Here is a 24300-nt window from a genome sequence, read left to right as displayed (position 1 = left end):
ATGCCGGGAGTCCAACATGTGACTCCATTCCAGGACTCCAGGATCACACCCTGGGCCTAAGGCAGGCGCCAAACCGCTGAGCCACCCACAGATCCCTTAAGAACCTTTTTAAATGACATATAGGTTATGGAGAAGCCCATAAATCATAACTTGATTATGATCACAAATTGATGCCAAAGTAAACATAACTCTATAACCACCATCTAAATCAAGAAATAGAACATCATCAGTACCTCCAAAAAGCCCCCTTGCTTCCCCTCTCAGTGACTACCTGACTTCTATCCCATAGATTAGTTTTGCCTGCTTTTGAACAGTATATAAAGGCAATCTTACAGTATACATACATGTTTGACTTCTTTTGCTCAACATTGTGTTTGTGAGGTGCATCTTTACTGGTGCAGATAGTAGCAGTGAATTTTTACTCCGTTTGGTGTTCTGTAATTGATCCACCCATCATCATCTTGGTGGAGAGTTGGGTTGTTTTCAGTTGGGGCTAGTATGAATACTGCCCTAATAAACATTCTCACCTGTGTCTCTTGATTCACGTATGTATATCTTTGTCATGTGTCTTTCTAGGAATGCCACTGGATCAAAAAATAGGTGAAAGTTTTCTTTAGTAGTTAGCCTAAAACAGTTCTCCAAAGTGGTCATGCCAACTCATACTTCCCCTTGTTGTGATTGAGAGCTTTGGATGCCTGGGTACTTGATATCCACAGTCTTATTCATCATACAGCAGTTCTGCTGAGTATATAGTGCTATTTTGTTGTGCTTTTCTTCGTTTTCCTCATATCTATTGAGGCTAAGTACTTGTTCACACGTTTATTGATCAAGTGGATATACTTTCTTGTGATAGGCTTGCTCAGGATTTTCCCATTGTCCCATTGGGTTTGTCTTCTTCTTACTGATTTGTAAGGCTTTTTTGTATATTCTAGATATGAGGCCTTGTCAGAAATATGTATTATAAATATCTTCTCCTGTGGCTTGACTTCACTCTTAAAGGTGTCCATCTTAATGCATTTTGCGTACTGTTTAAGAAATCTTTGCGTACCCAAGGGACATGAAGATACTATCCTAAGCTTTCTAAAAGCTTTATTGTTTTCATAATTCACATTTGAGCTTTTGAGATGGTGTGAGGTAGGAGTCAGTCAAGAGCCCTATTTTTTTCCTGTATGAATATCCAGTGTGGCCAAGCACCATTTATTGTAAGGACCACCCTTTTCCTACTTTTCCCTTTCCCTTGTGATAACTCAAGAAGCTATCTCTGTGAGGGTCTGTTTCTGGGTTTTCTGTTTTCTTCCATTTGTTGTTCTGCCCTTGTACTAGCACACAATCTTAGTAACTGACTTTGTAATGAATTTTGATATCTGGTGGTATGACTCTTCCAGCCTTGCTTTGCTTTGCTTCTAGCCCTTGTTGGTTCTTTGTATTTCCATATAAAACTGAGAATCACCTTCAAAATTCCTACCAAGGAGGCAGATAAACAAAACTCGCAGGGATTTTTTTTACTGAGATCTCATTTGATTGCAATCTTCATAATACTGAGTCTTCCAACCCCTGACCATGGTGGCATTTCTTCTCTTCATGGGTTAACAGTCAAACTGTTAGCAGAAACAACGTCAAATTCAGAAATTATTTCATTATAAACTCTCACTTTCTTGTTCTTTTGAAGGCCACTCAACGACAAAAATAGCAACACTGGGAATTCAGCTCTGAACAATACCACACCGAACACACCAAGACAGAATACATCTGCTCCTGTGAGGAAACCAGGACCTCTGCCTTCTAGCTTGGATGACTTAAAGGTGATAATTCCAAGTAGAGTTTACTCACCCACAGGTACCACAGAAATGTAAATGATTTGCCACATTTGTCTAGTAATGAGTAGGTAAGCTTTCAGTAGATTTTTAACTTTACCAACATTAGATAACCTCTACGGAGGTACCTTCTGTTTGTGTCCATTAAATTTATTTCAAAATGTCCAATAATGATTCTCATTCCTTGAGCATATAGCATGTGTAGGCATCAAACCAGTTCTGACTACAGAGGCAGATTTTTTTCCTCCCTGCTCATTGCCAAGTGTGGGAGAAGCAGGAAAATGTAAGTCAAGTATCTGATCTCCAAGGCCAGCCTGTGTGTGGGTTTCCACGCCAGCGCAGCCTTCAGTTATCCATGGTGGCTCAAACCACAATGAGTCAACCTCTCTCTCCCCCCGTCTCCTCTGTGAAATAGGAATAAAAATACTAATAATAATACCCACACCTCCCTTGAAGGTCAATTAAAAGAATAAAGCATGTCCAACAGTGTCTGGCACATGGTAAACTCAGTGAATGTACCGATTATCATCATGATTGCTGGTTTTAAATCCTTAGACATAACAGGAATTACCCTGTAAAAGCCCTTGCTTTATCACTGGCCTTTGTAGTGCTCAGGGTCTGTAGCCATGCGTGTCTACATGGGTTAAGGAGAGAAACCGTCCACTTGCCTGTGTGTGGGAATAGGGAACTGACGGAGGTAGGCTAAGTGTCCCATAGATTTGTCAGAAGTTGCAATGCCAGAAGAGATGTGACTTGTTTGTACTTCCAGGTATCAGAACTGAAGACAGAACTGAAGTTAAGAGGTCTTCCAGTGTCGGGCACCAAACCAGACCTCATCGAACGCCTGAAACCCTACCAGGAAATAAACAGTAGTGGCGTTGCTGCCGGCAGTGTCCTGGCTGTGCCAGCATCTGCTATCGTCACCAGTAACCCAGAAGTCACTGTGGCATTGCCGGTAACAACACTACACAACTCTGTGACAAGCTCTGGCTCCTCTTTCAAGGCCGAATTGCCACCCACTGGCACCAGCAACATTGAGAACGTCAATTCCCCTCTGCCCATCTCACCATCCCCCTCTGAACAGTCCAGCCTCGGTACTGAGGACACAAACATGGCAGACACTTTCACTGAAATTATGACCATGATGTCGCCAGCGCAGTTCCTGTGCTCGTCCCCACTGAGAGTGATGGGCAGTGAAGACAGCCCGAGCCCCACCAGCAGCACGCTGTCAAGTCTGGAACTGGACGCAGCTGAGAAGGACCGCAAGCTCCAGGAGAAGGAGAAGCAGATCGAGGAGCTCAAGAGGAAACTGGAACAAGAGCAGAAGCTTGTGGAAGTTCTGAAAATGCAGCTTGAGGTTGAAAAGCGAGGGCAGAGGCAGCCGCCACCACCGCCACCCCTAGAACCCCAGGCCGGCACCCCAGCCTCTTCTGCCACCAAGTCAGATCAGAAACATGGCAGCGTTGGTTCTTCCGTCAAGGATGAGACCTCACTCAGCGACTGCTCCAGCTCCAGGCAGCCTGGCCCAGGAGCCAGCCATTCTGTAGGCCCGCCCATCTCGACAGGGGGCCAGACCCTTGTTGCCAAAAAGGCTGTGGTGATCAAGCAGGAGGTCCCTGGGGCCCAGGCGGAGCAGCAGAGCATCGTCCCGCAGTTTTACGTGAGTTCCCAGGGACAGCCGCCGCCTACCGTTGTCACTCCGCCTCAGGCTTTACTGACCACACAAACTGCTCAGCTGCTGCTGCCACTGTCCATCCAGGGCTCCGGCGTCACCTCAGTGCAGCTCCCCGTAGGCAGCCTCAAACTCCAGGTGTGAAGTGTGTCTTCTAACTCCTTTGCCTTACAGCCTGCCGAGAGCTGAGACTTGCCTAATGCTTCCTCACGAATGCATCCACACCGGGCTTCAGAGTGGCAGATGTGTGTGGGGCGTAGGATAGAATTCAGAAATGTTCCTAGCTGGCCATTTTTTGATGGTAAAGACAGGGGTGCTTTCTACTTTCCATACCTTTTATCTTTGGTGAACACAGTATCACACATGCAAACATTTTTAAATACCAGTTACAGGATCATGAAAAAGGTCAGTGTCACCATGTACTTTTTGTGTGCAAGTCACAGCATCAAGTATTTTGTTTTGTTTTTTTTTTTTAATTTCTTAATTTATTTACGTAATCTCTATACCCAGTGTGGGCTTGAATTCATGATCCCAAGATCAAGAGTCGCATGCTCCTGACTGAACCAGCCAGGCATCCCATCCATGTACTTTAACTGGCTTACTCCCTTTAGCCGTCCCTTCTCCCAGAAGATCTAAGTGATAACATCCATACTGAGATAGGGAAACTGGGGCCACGAGCTGGGTAATTCTGACTGCAGAGTTTTCACTTTTACACCCACTCCTGTATGGTCCCTCCTAAATGTAATTCTTGAAAGACACCAGTGAGGTGAAGATGCCAAAGGCACATTGGGCACCTAAGGGAAATGTGTCCACAACCCTAGGAGTGAGGATGTTGCCGAGACAGGTGATGAAACTCTGGTAGGCATGAAATCTCCTTTAATGCCTCCATAACCTGTATATTGACCTTAAGTTATTTTATGGAATGCATTTTGATAGGTTTCAACAAAGTGTGAGGGCCCCAGTAAACAGAAACTGTTTGTGGCAGTGTTCCTCAACTTTGATGCCCCGGACACTCTTAATGGCAGAAAGGAGTGATCCTATTCCCCTGGGGTTAGGAAGCATGACCCGAAGGCCCTTGGCATGTGCAGAAATTCTGATTCCCCTATTGAACCTTTACAGTGTCTGTGAAATCGAAAGTCTACTCTACTCTGTAAGATAGCTCTTCTCGACCTTTGTTTTCCAACCAAATGTTCCAGTAAAGTTGATGTCAGATCAAGAACTGGGTTTTATCCTGGGCCTGTGTGTGCTCCAGCACGTGGCTGACTGCCCCCAGAGGGAGCACATCCTACAACTTCAAAGTAGGAGTTCGGGCCTCACAGATTTCTTCGCTGCTATTACAATTATTATAATCCCTGACCTAGTATGTGGAGAGCCACTGCAGGCCTTTATTTCAGTTTTCTCTTTTCTCAAAATTTTCAAATGAAAATCATAACCACTGAAGAAATAAGAACATGAAAATAACTGGTCTGGTGTGTCACTCTCTGGTTTAGAATTAAGGCTTAAATCTATGTGTTGATGAATTGAAGTATGTATCTGTAAATATTTTATTCCATTTCAGATACAATCCCCACATGACCAGTTATTCCATATCCAAGGTTTATATATGTGTGTGTGTGTGTGTGTGTGTGTGTGTGTGTGTGTGTGTGTGTTTAGTAATCTCTACACCCAATATGGGGCTCAAACTCATGACCCTGAGATCAAGAGTTGCACATCCTTCCGACTGAGCCAGCCAGGTGTCTCCACATTCAGACTCTTGATTCTGAGTATGATTTTGATAATTAAATTGATTTTTTTATTTGCTTCCTAGACTCCAGCACAAGCAGGAATCCAGACTCAGCCTCAGACAGCAACTGCCACCCTGTCCTCAGGCTTAGCCCAGACTGTACCTCAGAAACAAGATACTTTCACGCCACATGTGCTCAGTCAGCCTCAGCAAGTTAGAAAGGTTGGTGAATGCTAATGGGTGACAGGCTCTTGCTTATTTGTACTGTTATCTCTTCAGTGTCCAAAAAGCAGTCTCCTCGTGGGAAGCATCTCTTCTGTGTGATGTGTCTCCTCTTGGGTCGGCCTCAGGTCACATGGCATCTGGCTGCAGATTACCCAGTTATTTGGGGAAGAAAATTCTTTATTACTGAAAGATAGCTTGTCTTCACAGTTAAGCCCCTTTTCCAAGTAGAAGTTTCAAAAGTGTGTTTTCAATCCTCATATGTAGGATTTTCTGGGGTTTAAAATAAATTTCTTTTCAAATTAATCATTTTGGGGAGTGGGGGAAGAAAATGCTGTTCCCTGGGAAGAGACACTTGAAGATGAAAAAGATACTTTCTGAAAGGTTTACCTCCAGTAAGATCTTTATAAAAGAGTTTGTCATCTTATAGATTAAGAGCCAGAAGGCCCAGGTCTGCTTATTCTGGTTCCCCACTTCCTACGTGGTTGGCCTTATACAGAATTCACTTATATTCTGAGTGTCATTTTCCTCATCTTTAAAATGACAGTGTTGGTCTAGGGTTCAGGAACCTCTGCATATGCTCCTACCAAAAAGTTCTGATGTGACAGCCCCAAAAGTTACCAAAATTCCCTCGTATCCAGTAGGTGGAGCTATGTGTACATCTTCTTGCCAGAAAACTCTTTAGGTCTCAAAAATAGGACTTAATATTTTTTATTTTTTAATTTGTTTTTTTAGAGAGTGGGGAGGGGCAGAAGGGAAGAGAGAGAGAGAGAGAATCTTAAGCAGACTCTGTGCTGAGCATGGAGCCAAACATGGGGCTTGGTCTCACGACCCTGAGATCACAACCTGAGCTGAAATCAAAAGTTGGATGCTTAATTGACTGAGTCACCCATTACCCCAGGTCTTGCTGTTTTAAAACCTTGAGAATTAAAAAAAATAATATAAATAAATAAACCTTGAGAATTATCCATCCCAGAATTTTAATCTTCAGCATAAAAGAACTTGAATAGGATTGAGTCCTGCATAAAAAATTAAAAAATAAATTAAAAAAGAAAAAGAACTTGAATAATTAGACACAGCCCAAAGTAGTGTCAACTGTCAGGGCTAAGGCCCTCTGGCAACAGACAGAAGTAAGGCCTATGTCACAGTAGTTACACCACCATGTGCTCTCTTGTGGAATCTCCTGACTGGGAAACCCTGTGAGCAGGGAATTAGAGCTGTATTTTATTTACTTCAGGCTCAGAATAACATAGTGTAATGATAAGCTTAGTGAATGTTCAAATGTCAAGATAGTTTCCTTTTTTTTTTTTTTTTTTAAGAGAGAGAGGAGGGAGAAAAACAGGATGTAGACAGGATAAGGACTTGTTCACTAAGTCTCAAAATACTAGAAGTGGGGATCAGTAATTCCACTTTAAAGGAAAAAATTATTGTACCAAATACAAGGAAATTCAGCCTTTTCAAAGAGGAGTACACTTACAGAACTCCTCACCCAGAGCAGCTATACTGTTTGGAGGGACACACACAGACACACGCACGTGCGTATACTTTCCCAGTTAAGAAATATGTGCGTATATTTACTATACAAACATAGGCATGAGTTTTTCTCCTTTAGAATACTAGGGGCGGGCAGCCCGGTTGGCTTAGCGCTTTAGCGCCGCCTTCAGCCCAGGGCGTGATCTTGGAGACCCAGGATCAGTCCCACATCAGGCTCCCTGCAGGGAGCCTGCTTCTCCTTCTGCAAAAACCTTTGGCTAATAATGGGGGCTAAGTAAACCCCTGGTCGTTCCACCAGAGGGAACCCTCACCACCCCCTGACTGAGCAGGAGTGAGCTTCTCAGAAGGGGGCAGATTCTAAATGGAGCCTTACAAGGACTTGGAGACATTTTCAAGAAACCTGAAAATTGAGTGTGGCCACAGTACATGTGGCTGTTCTGGTAGGATAGAAAAGGGGGCAGGTAGTAGAAGGTTTGCATGACAGCCAGAGAGGAGGGTTTCACCACTAAGGACAGAGGAGCCGGGGAGTGTTGGGGCTCCGTCAGGTGTGGGGTCAAGGCTCTGTCTGTGGGGCAGGGGAGGGAGGCCCAGTGAGGGGGCTGTGCCAGCTTTCCAGTGATCACCAGCAAGGGCCTGGATTGGGACAGCAGAGAACAGAGGCCTGATTCAGGACGCATTCCGAAGCTGTGCAGGCACTGGGGGCAGAAAGCAGAAGACACTGACGGCTCCATTTACCAAAGTTTTAAAAATAAATTATTTTAAATAAAAAGAATTATTTTTCCTCAGAGGCTGGAGGTGGTAGGAGGAAAGGGGAAAGTTTAGTTTGGAATATATTAAATTTGAGATGTCCCAAACTTATGTTTAGAAGGGTTATTAATGTGGCTTCGGCACTTAGCAAGGTTGGAAAAGAGAGGTGGGTTTGGGAATTATTAGCTTAATGGTGAACATTAAAGCTGTTAGAGTAGATGAGATCACCCTGTGAGGAACAGGAGAAATTCAGCTATCGCTTAAGAGAAATATCGTACTGAACAAATGCTGACTTCCCAGAAGGTGCAGTCTACACCTCCATCAAAGACAGGCCACTCAGTAAAGGGATGGTTGACATTGGAAAATCAGGGTCTGCAACCCCTGGCCTGAGGGCCACGTCCAGCCCACGCCTGTCTCTGTAGATAAAGTTTTCCTGGAACCAAGTGCCATCCATTTATTTCTGTATGGTTGAGGCTGCTTCTTGGCTGCGGGGTAGAGGTGAGCAGTTACCTCGGAGAACCCATTGCCTACAAGCCCTAAACTGAACCCTTGGTTGCTCTTAAATCTGCCGACCCCTGTCCTAAAACATGGTTTTCTCTGCTAGGAAGAGCAGAAAAACAAACAATAGAAAATATTGGTTCATTACAGGTTTTCACAAACTCGGCATCGAATACAGTTCTCCCGTATCAGAGAGCACCCACTCCAGGGGTCCAGCAGCCCTTTGTTAATAAGACGCCCCCCAGCGTTCTCCAGTCCAGAAATGCACCACTTCCATCCCTGCAGAATGGACCTGCCACTTCCAATAAGGTAATGCTGCGAGCCCAGGGCTGCAGAGACTGGGCAAGCTCACGACCGTCCTAAAGCGTTCTAAAGCCCCACACTTTCGCCTTGGACTAAGTATCAGTATGCGTGGGACAAAACAGCCAAAATGCTGTGGTGACAGTTGTTAAGGGGCAGCTTAGCTGTTAGCACAGTAAGGATGACCTTTCCCACTCAAGATGGTCCCTTGCGAGCCGTACAGATCCTAAGGCTCATGAACTGACGAATACTGTGATGGGGCTGCCCTGTGCTGAGGGCAGAGCCACACGTCGCCAGGGCCAGGGCTCAGGGAAGCTTGCTGCTAGAGCTGACGTCTACCTCCCTCTGTTTGCCTCAGCCCGCCTCACCACCGCCACCCCAGCAGTGTGTCGTCCAGCACTCCCTGTTCGGGAGCCCGGTCCCCAAGACAAAAGACCCTCCCCGCTACGAGGAGGCCATCAAGCAGACGCGCAGCGCCCAGTCCTCCCTTCCCGAGGTAAGTGAAGCCAGTGGCCGCAGTCCACCACGGGCTTACATTTGGGGTGTCATCCTCATGTGGAACCCTCTGTCTAAGATGTACTAGCCACGACAAAAACACAAATTTCGGAGCCAGGGGCCTTGTTTGCACTTTAAATCCTGTTTGTTTTCATTGAAGTATGGTCCACATACAATATTATACTAGTTTCAGGTGTACAACACAGTGATTTGACATTTATATACATTGTGAAATGCTCACCAGCATAGATGTAGTTAGTAGAGTTAATACAGTGTCATTGACTTTAGCCCCTGTACTGTACCTTACATCCCTGTGATTTATTTTGTAACTGGACATTTGTACCTTTTAATCCTCTTTCACTTATTTCACCCATCCCTGTATCCCATCTCCCCTCTGGCAACCACCAGTGTGTTTGTATTTTTGAGTCTGTTTTGTTCATTTGTTCTGTTTTTTGGATTCCACATATAAGTGAAATAATTTGGTATTTGTCTTTCTCTAATTTACTTAACTTAGCATAATCTCTTAGTCCATCTCTATGGTCACAAATGGGAAAAATATTCTTTTTTATAGTTGAGTAATATTCCTCTGTGTGTATCACATCTTCACATCTTCTTTATCCTTTCGTCTTGGGCTGCTTCCATATCTTGGCTAGCATAAGTAATGCTCCAATAAACATAAGGGTGCATATATCTTTTTGAATTCATTTTTTTGCTTTCTTTGAATAAATACCCAGTAGTAAGATTACTGGATCATAGGGTAACTCTATTTTTAATTTTCTGAGGAACCTCCATAGTGTTTTCCACACTGGCATCACCAGGTTGCATTCCCACCAGCAGTGTACCAGGGGTTCCATTTTCTCCACACTCTTACCAGCACTTGTTATCTCTTGCTTTTTTCATACAGGCAATCCTGATAAGTACAAGGTGGTATCTGTGGTGATTTTGATTTGTAGTTCCCTAATGATGAGTGATATTAAAGAAAAGATTTTCTATGTCTGTTAGCCATCTGAATGTCTTCTTTGGAAACGTGTATTTTGCTGTTTGGGCATGGAATGTTCTATCTGTATCTGTTAAGTCTGTCTGGTCTGATGTGTCATTCAGAACCACTGTTTCTTATTGATTTTCTGCCTGGATGATCTATTCGTTGATGTAAGTGGGATGTTAAAGTCCTCTACTATTACTGTGTTACTGTTGGTTTCTCCTGTTAGTCTGTTAATATTTGCTTTATCTGTGTGTGTGGCGGGGGGAGGGAGGGGCTCCTGTGTTAGGTGCATAGATATTTGCAGATGTTGTATCCTTAGTTTGGACTGATCCCTTTATCATTATGCAGTGCCCTTCTTTGTTGTCTCTTGTTAGAGCTTTTGCTTTAAAGTCTGTTTTGTCTGTGGTTTTTTTTTGGTTTTTTTTTTTAATTCAATTTAGTGGGGCACCTGGTTGACTCAGTGGTTGAGCATCTGCCTTCGGCTCAGATCATGATCACAGGGTCCTGGGATCGAGTCCCACATCAGGTTCCCTGCAGGGAGCCTGCTTCTTCTCCCTCTGTCTGTGTCCCTGCCTCTCTCTCTATGTGTGTCTCTCATGAATAAATAAATAAAATATTTTTTAAAATAACAAAATCAATTTTAACTAAATTATATGTTAACTACATATACTGTATTACTAGTTTCAGAGGTAGAATTGATTCATCAGTTGCATATGACACCTAGTGCTGATTATATCAAGTGCCTTCCTTAATGTGCATCACCCAGTAACCCCATGTCTGTTATAAATATTGCTACATCAGGTTTTTTTTTTTTTCGCTTCCATTTGTATGGAATAGCTTTTTCCATCCATTCACTTTAAGTCTGTATGTGTCTTTGAGTCTGAAATTAGTCTCGGGATCCCTGGGTGGCGCAGCGGTTTGGCGCCTGCCTTTGGCCCAGGGCACGATCCTGGAGACCCGGGATCGAATCCCACGTCGGGCTCCCGGTGCATGGAGCCTGCTTCTCCCTCTGCCTGTGTCTCTGCCTCTCTCTATCTCTCTGTGACTATCATAAATAAATAAAAATTAAAAAAAATATTTAAAAAAAAATTAGTCTCTTATAGGCAATGTGAATTTTTATCGTTTTATGCATTCAGTAACCCTATGTCTTTTGATTGGAGCATTCAGTCTGTTTATATTTAAAGTGATAGGTATGTACTTATTGCCATTTTAAAATTGTTTCTGGTTGTTCTTGTATTTCTTTTCATAGTTCTTTTTCTTTGTGATTAGATGACTTTCTTTAATGGTATGCTTGGATCTCTTACTCTTTCTTTTTGGGTATCTGTTGCAGGATTTGGGTTTGTGGTTACCATGAGGCTCATATATGATATCCTGTGTATAAAGTATGATAGTAGCTTAAACCAAACACATTCTAAAAGTAACAATATTTTTACTCCCCTTTTTTAGGTATATGATGTCATATTTTAGATCTTTTTTACTTTGTGGATCCTTTATTTTAGATACAACTGATTTTACTACTTTTGCCTTTCAGACTTCATACTAGTTTTATAAGTGACTGATCTACTACCTTGACTATATGTTTGCTTTAACCAGTGAAACTTGTTCTTTTCATCATTTTCTTCTAAGTTATCGCCTTTTCTGCTTAAAGAAGTTTCTTTAACATTTCTTATAAGGCAGTTTAGGGATGATGCACTCCTTTGACTTTTATTGGCCTGGGTAACTCTGTATTTTTTCCCTCCATTCTGAATGATCGTCTTGCTGAGTAGAGTAGTCTTGGTTGTCGATGTTTTCCTTTCACCACTTGGAATATATTATACCTCTCCCTTCTGGCAAAGTTTCTGCTGAAACCTCAGCTTCCCATGTACAAAACCCACTGCCTTTCTTTTGCTGCTTTTAAGTGTCTATCTTTAATTTTTGACATTTTAGTTATTATGTGGATGTCCTTGAGTTTTTCTTATTTGGAACTCTCTGTGATTCCTAGGCCTTACTATTTCCTTCCTCAGGTTAGGGAAGTTTTCAGCTATTATTTCTTCAAATAACTTTTCTGGCCCTTTCTCTCTTCTCCTTCAGGGACCCTTGTAATGGGAATGTCAGTACACCTGTCCCAGAGGTCCCTTAACCTATCCTTTTTTTTTTTTCTTCTTCTTTTTTCTTTTTGCTGTTTAGCTTGGATGATTTCTACTACCCTGTCTTCCACATCACTCACCTGTTCTTCTGCATCCCCTAATCTGCTGTTGATTCTCTCGTTTATTTTTCATTTCATTTATTTTATTCTTCAGCTTTGATTGGTTCTTTTTTATATTTTGTTTCTTTGTTGCAGTTCTGAGTTCACTCAGATCCACTGAGCATCTTTATGACCATTACTTTGAATTCTTTATCAGGAAGATTGCTTATCTCTGTTTCATGTAGTCCTTTTTCTGTGGTTTTGTGTTGTTCTTTCATTTGGAATGTATTTCTGTCTCCTTATTTTGTCTGACTCTGTTTCCATGTATTAAGTCAGCCGTCTATATCTCCTGGTCTTAAAAGTAGTGGCCTTGTGCAGAAGGCATCCTGGGGGGCCCAGTAATGCAATCCCCGCTGCCCACCAGAACCAGACACTCCAGGGGTGTCCTGTGTGTACTCTGCTGTTGTGACTAGACCAATTCTTTGGGTATGCTGGTGGACAGGGCTGGCCCCACCTTTCTCTAGAGCAAATTGTCTACCTGGTGAGTCCGGGCAAGCAGTGCTAATATGATAGATGGACAGTATCAGAGCTGGCTCTCAGCAGTATTTATATTCATATACAAATTTCCCAGAGATCCTTCTCTTCCAGCACATGCCCTAAAAAGTAAATCCCTTTCACATGTCACTCAGACACTTTCCAAACTGCTGCTTCTCTGCTGGGTCCCAGGCCAAGTGATAAAATGCTCTGGCCCTTTAAGAGCAGAATCTCAGTTCCTCTAGCCTTCTGTCTTTTGCCCCACTGATTTTCAAACCCAGAGGTTATGGAAGCTCATCTACCCACTGCAGATCCCCAGGATGGGGTGTGCACCCTGTGAGGCTTGCTCCCCTTGCTCCTCATGGAGGACCTCCACGCTCATGAGTGTTGGGGATCACTGTGCTGGAGATTTGGTTCCTGACCTCATCCCTGCCCCTCCTTCCCTTCTCTGTATCTTTAGCTGTGGTAGAGAGATGTTCTGTTAGTCTTCAGGTCATTTTCAGAATGAGTCTCACTATATTTAGTTACTTACATACTTCATGTGTCCATGGGAAGTGAGCTCAGGATCTTCCCACTGCCATTTCCGGTGCTTCTCCTTTAAATGCTACTTTAAATCAAAATACCATTCACTGGGAAAACTCCTAGTTTTGGCTACTATGTAACCTGCACTTCCTACTTACTCAAACTCAGGGTTTTCCTTTTAATTAACTTCTCCTTGGGGAAATGGGTCATGTTAAGGATAGATGTGATGATGGCCAGGGCATGTATTTGATACAAGTTTCTCTTCTTTTTTTTATTCAAGTATAATTAACGTACAGTGTGAGATTAGTTTCAGGTGTACAATATAGTGATTCAGTAATTTTTTTTTTAATTTTTTTGTTAACTTTTATTTATTTATGATAGTCACAGAGAGAGAGAGAGGCAGAGACACAGGCAGAGGGAGAAGCAGGCTCCATGCACTGGGAGCCCGACGTGGGATTCTATCCCGGGTCTCCAGGATCACACCCTGGGCCAAAGGCAGGCGCTAAACCGCTGCGCCACCCAGGGATCCCTAGTAATTTTTTACATTTCTCAGTGTTCATCACATTGGGTGTACTCCTCATCCCCGTCACCTATTGCACCCATCTTCTCCTGTCTCCCCTCTGGCAACCACTAGTTCTCTATTTAAGTGTCTGGGTTTTTGCTTGTCTTTTTCCTTTGTTTTGTTTCTTAAATTCCACATGAGTGAAATCATTTGGTATTTATCTTTCTCTGGCTGATTTACTTCACTGAGCATTATAGCCTCTCTGTCCATCAGTGTTGTTGCATATGGCAAGAGCTCTTTCTTTTTTATGGCTGAGTAATATTCCACTGCGTACACACACCCCATCTTCTTTATCCATTCATCTACTGATGGACACTTGGGCTGCTTCCATAGTTTGGCTATTGTAAATAATCTACAATAAACATAAGGGTGCGTATCTCTTTTCAAATTAGTGTTTTTGTTTTCCTTGCATAAACACCCAATACTGTGATTACCAGATCATAAGGTAATTCTGTTTTTAATTTCATGAGGAACCCCCATACTGTTTTCCCCAGTGGCATCACCAGTTTATATTCCCACCAACAGTGCACAAGGGTTCCTTTTTTTCCACATCAGCACTTGTTATCTTGTGTTTTTGATTTTAGCCATTCTGACAGGGGTGAGGTGATATCTCCTTATGGTTTTGATTTGCATGTCCTGATCATGAGTGATCTTGAGGATCTTTTATGTATCTATTGGCCATCTGTATGTCTTTGGAGAAATGTTTGTTCATGTCTTCTGCCCATTTTTTAATTGGATTACTTGGTTTTTTGGTATTGAATTGTATAACGTCCTCATATGTTTTGAATATTAGCCTCTTAATCAGATATATCATTTGAAAATATCTCCTCCCATGCCATAGGCTACCTCTTTGTTGATGGTTTCCTTTGCTGTGCAGAAGCTTTTTATCTTGGTGCAGCCCCAAGAGTCTAATTTTGCTTTTGTTACCCTTGCCAGAAGAGACACATATACAAAAATGTTTCTATGGCTGATATTCAAGAAATTATTGCCTGTTTTCTTCTAGGACTTTCATGATTTCAGGTCTCATGTTTAGGTCCTTAATGCATTTTGAGTTTATGTTTGTGCATGGTATAAAAAAAGTCACCCAGTTTCATTCTTTTGCATGTCATTGTCCAGTTTTCCTAACACCGTTTGTTGAATAGACTGTGTTTTCTCCATTGTATATTCTTGCTTTATTTGTCATAGATTAATTGACCATAGAAGAATGGGTTTATTTCTGGACTCTCTATTCTGTTCCATTGATCTAGGTGTCTCTTTTTCTGCCAGTACAATACTGTTCTGATTAGTACAGCTTTGTATCTTGAAAACGAGGATTGTGATACCTCCAACTTTGTTCTCCTTTTTCAAGATGCTTTGGCTAGTCAAGGTCTTTTGTGGTTCCATACAAATTTTAGGATTCTTTGTTCTAGTTCTTGTGGAAAGTCCCCTACCATTATATACTACTGTCAGTTTCTTCCTTTATGTCTATTAATAGTTGCTTTATGTATTTGCTCCTATGTTGTGAGGATAACTATTTACAATTGTTATTTCTTATTGGAATGTTCCCTTTATCCATATGTAGTGTCCTTTGTTTTACAGTCTGTTTTGTCTGATAGATTAAGTATTGCTATGTGAGCTTCCTTTTTCACTTCCATTTGCATAATAAATGTTTTTCCGTCCCTTTACTTTCAATCTGCATGTCTTTTGGTCTGAAGTGAGTGTCCTATAGGCAGCATATAGATGGATTTTGCTTTTTTTTAATCCAGCCAGTCACCCTGTGTCTTTTGATTGGAATATTTAGTCCATTTACATTCAAAGTAATTATTGACGGATATGTACTTATTTCCATTTTGTTACTTGTTTTATGATTAGTTTTGTATTTCTTCTCTGTTCCTTTCCTGTCTTGCTCTCTTCCCTTGCAGCTTAATGTCTTTCTTGAGTGATATACTTGAATTCCTTTGTCTTTTTTTTTTTTTTTTTTGCCTATCTATTACTGGTTTTTGATTTGTGGTTACTATTAGATTGATAACGTGCTATACATATAGCAAATATATATTAATTTTATAGTCACGTTTGTACTAATTCTAAAAACACTACATTTTTACTCCTCCCCGGCACATTTTATATATATCATGTCATACTTTACATCCTTTTATTTTGTGAATCCCTGGACTGATTTAATTGACTTTACTGCTTGTGTGCTTTAACCTTCATTCTGTGTTTATATGATTAATCTACTTTTATTATGTTTGTATTTACCTGTGAAATTTTTCCTTTTCTAATTTTCTTCCTCCTAATGATGGCCTTTTCTTTCCAAAGAATTCCCTGTAACATTTCTTGTAAGGCTGGCTTAGTGGTGATGAAATCCTTTACATTTTGTTTGGGAAACTCTTTTTCTCTCCTTCTATTCTGAATGATATCCTTGCTGGGTAGAGTATTCTTGTAGGTTTTCTCCTTTTAGCACTTTGATTATATTACACCACTCCCTTCTGGCATGTAAGGTTTATGCTGAAAAATGAGCTGATAGTCATATGGGGTTTCTTTTATATATAGCTGTTTTCTTTTGGTGCTTTCAAAATTCTCTATCACTACTTTTGGCCATTTTAATTACTATGTGTCTTGGTGTGGACCTTCTTGGGTTCATCTCTCTGGGGCTTGCTGTGCCTTCTAGACCTGTGTGTCTGTTTCCTTCTCCAGATTAAGGAATTTTATAGCTATTACTTCTTCAGATAAATTTTGTGCCCTCTTTTCTCCTTATGGGATCCCAATAATGTGAATATTGTCATGCTTAATGGTGTTGCTGAGTTCCCTTAGCCTGCTCTCATTTTGTGTTATTTTGTTCTTATTTGCTTTCCATTACTCTGTCTTCCAGCTGACTAATCCATTCTTCTGCTTCCTGTAATCTAGATTTGATTCCCTCTTGTCTATTTTTTTAAAGATTCTATTTGACAAAGAGAGCACAGGCAGAGGGGGAAAGGAAGAGGCACACTCCCCACTGAGCAGGGAGCCTGATGCAGGGCTCAATCCCAGGACCCCAGGATCATGACCTGAACTGAAGGCAGATGCTTAATCAACTGAGCCACTTAGGTGCTCCCCTCACCTTGTATATTTTTAATTTCAGTTATTGAGTTCATCTCTGGTTCTTTGGGGAAGCATTCCTCTGTCTCCTCATTTTGTCTAAATCTCTGTTTCTATGTACTAGGAAAGTCAGCTACATCTCCTGCTTTTGAAAGCAGTGGCCTCAGGAAAAAGAAGTGCTGTAGTGCCCTGTAGTGAGTGCCCTGCTCACCAGAAGTAGTTGCTTCAGGAGGTGTCTGTTACATGTGTTTCATGCACCCTACTGTTGTGGCTGAGCCACATTTGCCCCCAGTCCAGTTGGCTGCACTGGCCTATTTTGCCTATTGTGGTAGGGTTTGGTCTGTCTGCTGTTAGAGGCCAGTCTGGGCTGCCTTGGATTTATAGTTGGATCAGACCAGATCCCTGCCTTCAGCCCATTTGCCAGGGCTGTGGCTGTACCAACCTGCAGGGCACTCTCTTCCTTGTCTTTTATTGGTGGGCGGGGCCAGCAGTTAAATCAGATGTCTTCCCCAAGGGGGAAAGACTGGGACCGCAGTAGAATTGGTGTGTGTGGTTATCTTCCCCTCTGCCCAGGACAGGAGTCACTTTGGAGTGGAGCTGGTTCCTGCCAGAGCTGCTTAAAGTGGGGCATCTTGGGTAGTGTGAGTCTCCAGGAAAATGCAGAGCACAGTGTAGTGTTAGCAAGGTAGATGGTAACTGTACTGTTTACTGCAGCTGTTGGATGTCTAGACTTGAGCAGAGGAAGAATGGTGCCCACCAGTTCTTTTGCTCTTGCAGAAATCTCTTAAAGATTCCTGCCTCTCCAGCACATGTTCTGAGATTAGTAAATAAATCTTCCCTTATGCTTCAAGCACTTTTCAAACTACTAACTTCTGTGCTGTATCTCAATGGGGCTGTTTGTTATGCTGGATCTTTAAGGGTGAGGACTCAGTTTCCTGTTGCCATCCAGCTCTCCCAGAGCTAAGCCCAATGATTTTCAAAGTACCCAGAGTTAAGCCCCAATGGTTTTCAAATCTTTCTAGTTTGGCTCCCCCATGGCTAGAATGCCTAACGTGGGGTCAACTCTCCTTTCTTTATGCTTGTGGCATCTCTCTCATTTGTGGTTAGTCTCACCAGGAGTTTGGTTCGTTACTTCATCTCTGCCCCTCCTCCTCTGTTCCATGTACCCTCCTCTCTACAGTAAACTGTGGAAAATCTTTTGTGCCAGGCTTCAGGTGATTTTTCTTAGTTGTTCTGATGTGGCTGTTATCTAGGTGTGTCCATGGGACGAGGTGAGCTTAGGATCCTCCTACTTTCTAAAGCCACCATGTGTCAGGGTGGCACTAAATTAACCTTGTACCAGGCTGGCCATTAAGACTGCCCAGCACCTACACCTGCCTTCTCCTGCTTCATCTCATTGTCATCTGTAGCACCCTCTGCTCCAGCAGGCCAGTTCATCCAAGCACCAATGCACCCTGAAGGAGACAGACCTAAGGTCCTCCCGACTTCACTATGTACTGATCCATAGCCGGTAACCATGTGGTTCTATGCAAGGTGCTTACCTGTCCTCTGAGCCTTCCCTATTGCTCCCTATTCCAAAAGATGGGAATAGAGTTCCTGTCTGTAAAGGCATCTGGCCTATGGTGGGTGCCCAACCACAATAACCTTGTCACACCTTACCCTAAACCTTTCTCTTGGTCTCCCTGCCCATCTAAACTAATACCCAGGTAAGTTTCAAGAAAGAACCCATGCCTCCCAGAGGATGCAACAGGTGACCCTCACAGCACTCTGTGGGTACTGCAAGTAGAGGACAAGATAGAGCAGGTCCGAGTAAGACTTTAGTACTCACAGCAAATAGCAGGACTGGGAGCCTCACTGTGCTGGTGCCCCTTACTCCCATGTTCTCTGGAGTGACTCAGTGTGGCCTGATAGGTTGTACGTGACCAAGAGCTGTCAACGCTTTTGGCAGCAAGCACCAAATAAGCCAGTCCCCTCAACCAGGGAGTGAGTGGTCACGCTAACCTACCCAGTTGGCTTAGTGAGCAGCCACAGAAACTGCTCAGTTCCAGGCAGCATACTCACAAAGGGTGTGCAGGGTTGTTCAGAGTGGACTGCCTCCCTGAGGAAGTAAACAGTTGCCATGTGCTTCATGCAAAAGAGCATAACTTTTGTGGTTGTAAAAGGTTTCTTCAGTTAAATACTCAGCAGGGGCCCTTATCTGTGAGGGAAAAACCAAATTTCAGAAATAGTTGTAAACATTTACAAAAAGACTTGAAACAAATGGTGCTGGACTAGACTCCCCATTGGTGCATTAAGAAGTGACATCTGTTCTCTTCTCAGGGGAACAGAGATTAAGTGAATTGCAAAGAGCTTAAACTGCAATTTTTAAGAAAATTAATAGGTAGCACTCATCCCTCCTAACCTAGTTCTTGTGTGTAGATTAATATGTATTACTCACTTGATATATGTAACAGCAACAAAGAATGATTACCTCACTTTAACCTAGACAGCTGATTGGAATCCCTGTCATTTATCTGTCTCTGGTTAATGTTTATAGACTGAGGGAGCTGAACTCTACATCAGTGTCTGGTACTCTTTATACACCATTAAGCTAAGGTTTTTCAAATCCCTTTATATAAACTCAGACTTCCAGTTCCACTGTTGGCGAAGTAAGTCTTCCACAGAAAACAGCTGTAAAGCCTGGTCATAACACAAAAAGCAATAACATGAAGGCATTGAAGGGCGAATAAATGCAGTCACAGTCTGGTGAGGAGTCACACTCAGAGGAAAGGTGATAATAGCATGAGTTACCTCTTTTTGCTGCTTTTACTCTGGGGTCAGGCTAAGTGGTGAGGCTACTGGTAGAAAAACCCATAGCCTTTATCCTCTGGGAAGTCAGAGAGCTGAGAGCAGCCCAAAAGGGAAAAAACTAGAGGGGAGATCCCCAAATTCTGTCTGCCCACATCTCTTACTGACCCCTAAGCCACATAACGCACTGAGTGGTCATAGCAGCTGAGCTAAAAAGATGGGAGCTGTGATTGGAACTTCTGCCCAAAAAATATTTTGAGGTCAAGTTCAACCAAGATAATTGCCTGCTAAAACAAAAGAAACCACTCATCTGAGAAAAATAACAATACAGAGGCTTCACAATTTTATATCCATAATAGCCATTTATAACATACAATATACAAATAAGGAAAAAAATGCAAAAGGCAATCAACTAAGGCCAACTCCAGCTAATCCAGATGTCAGAACTTGCAGATAAGGATTTTAAAGCAACTATTTTAACTGTCAATGATGTAAAGGAAAATATATTCATAATGAGTGAAAAAATAGCAAACATAGAAATATTTTTAATGAAATGCAAAAAATTTAAAAATATCTAAAATGAAAAAATATATAGATGGTCTTAGAATGGAAAGGACAGTGAAAAAAGGTAAAAAGTCTGTGAACTTGAAGATCAATAAAATTTATCTAGTCTGAATAACAAAAGATTTTGTTTTTTAAAGAGAACAGAACCTCAGAGACTTGTTATTTAATATCAAACAGTCTAAGATGGGTATGATAGGGGTCCGTGAAGAGAATGAGACAGGTAAAATATTCTAGGAAATAATGGTCAAATTTTTCACAAATGTGCTGAAAGACAAGTTTATAACTTGGAGACACTCAGTGACACCAAACGGGATAAATAAAAGGCCTGGTCATATCAGAGTCAAATTAAAAGCCAAAGTTAAAGAGCACATCTGCAATCATAAAGAGAAAAGCAATACAATGCACACAGGGTAACAACAGTTTGTTTTATGAGTCACTTTTCATCAGAAACTACTGAAGTCAGAAAACAGTGGAGAAATGTCTTTAAAATTCTTAGCGAGGAGGGAGAGGTAAAGAGAGCAAGAGATCGTCAAACCAGAAATCTCTATGAAGTAAAAATGTCCTTTAAGAATGAAAATGAGCTAAAGATATTTTGAGATAAAGAAGAGATAAAATATCTAATAAAAGATGGAGGAAGTCGATCTTTACAGGGGTTTTACAGTTTATATACAATAGTACAACATGAAGTAACCTGTGAAAAATTAAGGATGTATGTTGTATGTCTATGGTAACGACTAAAGTACAGCATTTATAAAATAGATTAAGTTAGATTTCCAAAAATAAATCAAATGAGTATCTTTTTTAAAAGGACAAGAACCGTAGGAGGAACAAAAACCACAACAGGGCAAATCAAATAACACGGTAAACCCAAGCTCTTAACCCTGTTGCTGACTGCACAGGACATGCTAGTGGAGTAAACAATACAATTAAAATGCAGAAATTGTCAGAATGGACATTCTCCAGCAAGGCCTGAAATGGCCATAGCCTGGTCAACATTTGACCACATCCTCAACATTTGACCCCAAGCCAGAACTACCCATTTAAACTGACCCACAGAAACTGTAAGAGAATAACTCTTTAACATTTTAAGCCACTAAACTTGTTGGAGTACAATGTGTAATACAATAATAGATAACTAATATATGCACCTATAAGAGGCATACTTTTTTCCTTGATATAAACTTTTATTTTTTGTTTTTATTTAAATTTCAGTTAACATGCAATGTAATATAAATTCCAGGTGTACAATATAGTGATTCAACACTTCCATACATCACCCAGTGCTCATCACAAGTGCACTCCTTAATCCCCGTCACCTACTTCAGCCATCCCCCACCTGCCCCTCTTCTGGTAACCATCAATTTGTTCTCTGTAGCTAAGAGTCTGTTTCTTGGTTTGAAGAGGCATATTTTAAATACAAAGACACAGGTCAAAAGTAATGATTGGAAAAAGATATACCATGCAAACAGTATGCCTAAGAAGTCTGGAGCAGTCAAAAGATTAGAACAGCCCCCCCCCCCAAAAAAAAGAAAAGAAAATATACAGATGGCAAACAAGCACATGAAAAGATGCTCAACATTATTAGTCATTAGGAAAATGCACATTGAAACCACAATGCAAAACCACTATACACCTTATTAAATGTCTTAAATTAAAATGACTGACCATACCAAGTGTTGACGAGAATATAGAGTGACCAGAAATATCATATGGTGCTGGTGGAAATGTAAAATGATACGATCGCTTTGCAAAACAGCCATTTCTTAAAAAGTTAAACCTATTGCTACCCTATGATTCCACTGTGCCCTCCTTGACATTTACCTCATATAGAGACTTGTACACAAATGTTCACAGCAACTTTATTTGTAACAGTCAAAAAATGGCAATAACCAACACAAACATCCTTGGCAATAAAAAAGAGTGCACTAGGGGATCCCTGGGTGGCTCAGCGGTTTGGCGCCTGCCTTTGGTCCAGGGGGCGATCAGGCTCCCGGCATGGAGCCTGTTTCTCCTTCTGCCTGTGTCTCTGCCTCTCTATATATACATGAATGAATGAATGAATGAATGAATGAATGAATAAATAAGCACTAACCTTCCCTGATGTGTACTCTACAACATGGCTAAATCTCAGAATTATTATGTTAAATGAAAGAAGCTTCCTCTACTTCCAAAAATATGTATACTGTAGGGGTTCACTTGGATACAAAGCTCCAAGACATGTAAACTAAACTTCTTTTTCTGTGACCAGAGAAAGCAGTCACTAGGTTGCCTGGGAATGAGGGAACTATTACAAAAGACCATTGAGGAAGGTTGCAGGGCAATGGATATGTTTGCTATCTTGATTTTATTGACAGTATTATGAGTTTACATGTAAGTGTAGTTTATTGGAGGTCAAGTAACTCTCAGTGAAGCCGAAAAAATATAGTATAATCACCTTTATACATACCTTATATTTTTACCTGGACACAAATGAATAAAGTATTTTTAAAAGCAAGCATAAAAAAAAAAAGCAAGTATTAGCGACTTCTCAAAATGCATGGTAAAAAGTAAGAAAAATGTATAGGTCAGCTGATCTAGGTATCTGCCCCATTCTTGCTCTGTCCACTTAAGCAGCTCCCACACACTGGGTAAATGGCTTAATGTCTGCAGTGACCTCAGCATTCTCAAAATTATCGAATAATAGATTAGAACTAGATGTTCTGTAAGGTGGCTTAGAGCTCCCAGTTGTATAATGCTTCCACATCTGTATGAAAGAAGGCTAATTTCTGTTCTTCTTTGTTGTAGATTTCAAATGCACACAGTCAGCAGATGGACGACCTCTTTGATATCCTAATTAAGAGTGGGGGTAAGTCCCAAATCACATCAGACCTCATCCAAGTAACCTCTTATGACAAATTTATGAACGTTTTCCTTTAGAGCTCATGGCATACCTTTGAGTAGTGAGAAACATATTCTAATTCCAATGAAGTTTATGTTTTAAATCTGTTCAATTAGAACATTAAAACAACTTATAAATGGAGGAACAGTCACTATTTCAGCTTATATTAACATAATGTTAGATTTATCCATAGATCTATACAACAGACCAGCTCAAAATAGCAAAGGAGAGCCAAATTTAAATTCCACATTGAAAAACTTCAAAACCTGTCCCATATGTAGGTCATTGTGGTAGGATAAAAGCACTCTGCAGCACACTACTAATTTGTAATAATCACGTTACCCACAAGCTCTAGTAACTTGGTGAGAATTTAAAGGCAATTTTAAAATACTTTATGTATAATTGAAAATCTTAGACTTTATAGTGTATCACCTTAAAAAGTGATAAAGAATATTAACCCCCATTCACACAATCAAGGGTATCTCTACCTCAGCAAATGTACCTTTCAAAATAAGTTAAAAATCAGTATTTTAAAATTGCAAACGCTGTTTTAGAGTAAGTATTCTTAAATTACCTTGATGAATTCAGATTTTTAAACAGTGATCCATCAAAATTTCTCCATCCATAGCAGATACTATTTGGTTTGGAAGACATGGGAAATTCTTGATGTTTAACTGTAGCTCTCTACATGTGCAAATAGATTTTTTTTTCTAGGAACTGCATTGGCCTCGCAAAATAACGTATGATATATCTGTGCTGTGGAAATAAGAGAAATAGATGTTTGATTGCCTGATTTTAAGGTGTTGTGTTTTTTTTTAATGTTTTTTGCCAAATCTGGCGAAAGTAAAGACTTCCTAAATGATTAAAAGGAGTAATTTTTAATAGCCTAAACTTGGAAATTAAAATGTGACAAAGTCATCAAATGAGATATTTTCTACCAGGAATGATTTTTTTTCGATGGCAAAGCATCCAATGAGGACATTATTTTATCTTATTGTTAATTAATGCCAGTAATAATAAGAAAGGAGGTTTAAAGAGTTGATTATGAGACTGATTACTTAGTACTGTCAACTTTCAGAACAATTCTAGAGATGACTACAGGGAATGAGAAATGACAAACTGTGCTAAAGACACACACAGAAAAGCAGTACAGTACACATGGTCAACAGTTTACGTATAGGAGTCTTTCACTTATGCACCCCAGTCATTGAGTTCCCACAGCTCCTAGCAAATCCATTTCTCCTCCTGTATCCATCTAGAAATGAAACCGGATACCCAAAAGAAA

At 41.1% G+C, this 24300-nt stretch overlaps 1 protein-coding gene across 11 annotated transcripts in view; it reads left to right on the top strand.

Annotated features, from left to right (window-relative positions):
- The window catches only part of MRTFB (myocardin related transcription factor B), a 253324-nt gene that overhangs the window by 222257 nt on the left and 6767 nt on the right, over positions 1–24300 (top strand). For 9 of the 11 annotated variants that reach the window (XM_041750781.1, XM_041750780.1, XM_041750783.1 and 6 more), the window contains 6 exons: positions 1670–1802; positions 2584–3624; positions 5294–5431; positions 8321–8479; positions 8829–8966; positions 22922–22982. In XM_041750781.1, coding sequence (XP_041606715.1) covers positions 1670–1802; positions 2584–3624; positions 5294–5431; positions 8321–8479; positions 8829–8966; positions 22922–22982 — 1670 coding nt within the window. The remainder of the gene's footprint in view (positions 1–1669; positions 1803–2583; positions 3625–5293; positions 5432–8320; positions 8480–8828; positions 8967–22921; positions 22983–24300) is intronic. The other 2 variants (XM_041750786.1, XM_041750785.1) reach the window with 1 other exon arrangement.

Source organism: Vulpes lagopus, chromosome 3, assembly GCF_018345385.1.
Source record: "Vulpes lagopus strain Blue_001 chromosome 3, ASM1834538v1, whole genome shotgun sequence".
Taxonomy (NCBI): domain Eukaryota; kingdom Metazoa; phylum Chordata; class Mammalia; order Carnivora; family Canidae; genus Vulpes; species Vulpes lagopus.
Note: the sequence above shows the minus strand (reverse complement) of the source record. Positions and strands in the feature narration are given on the sequence as shown.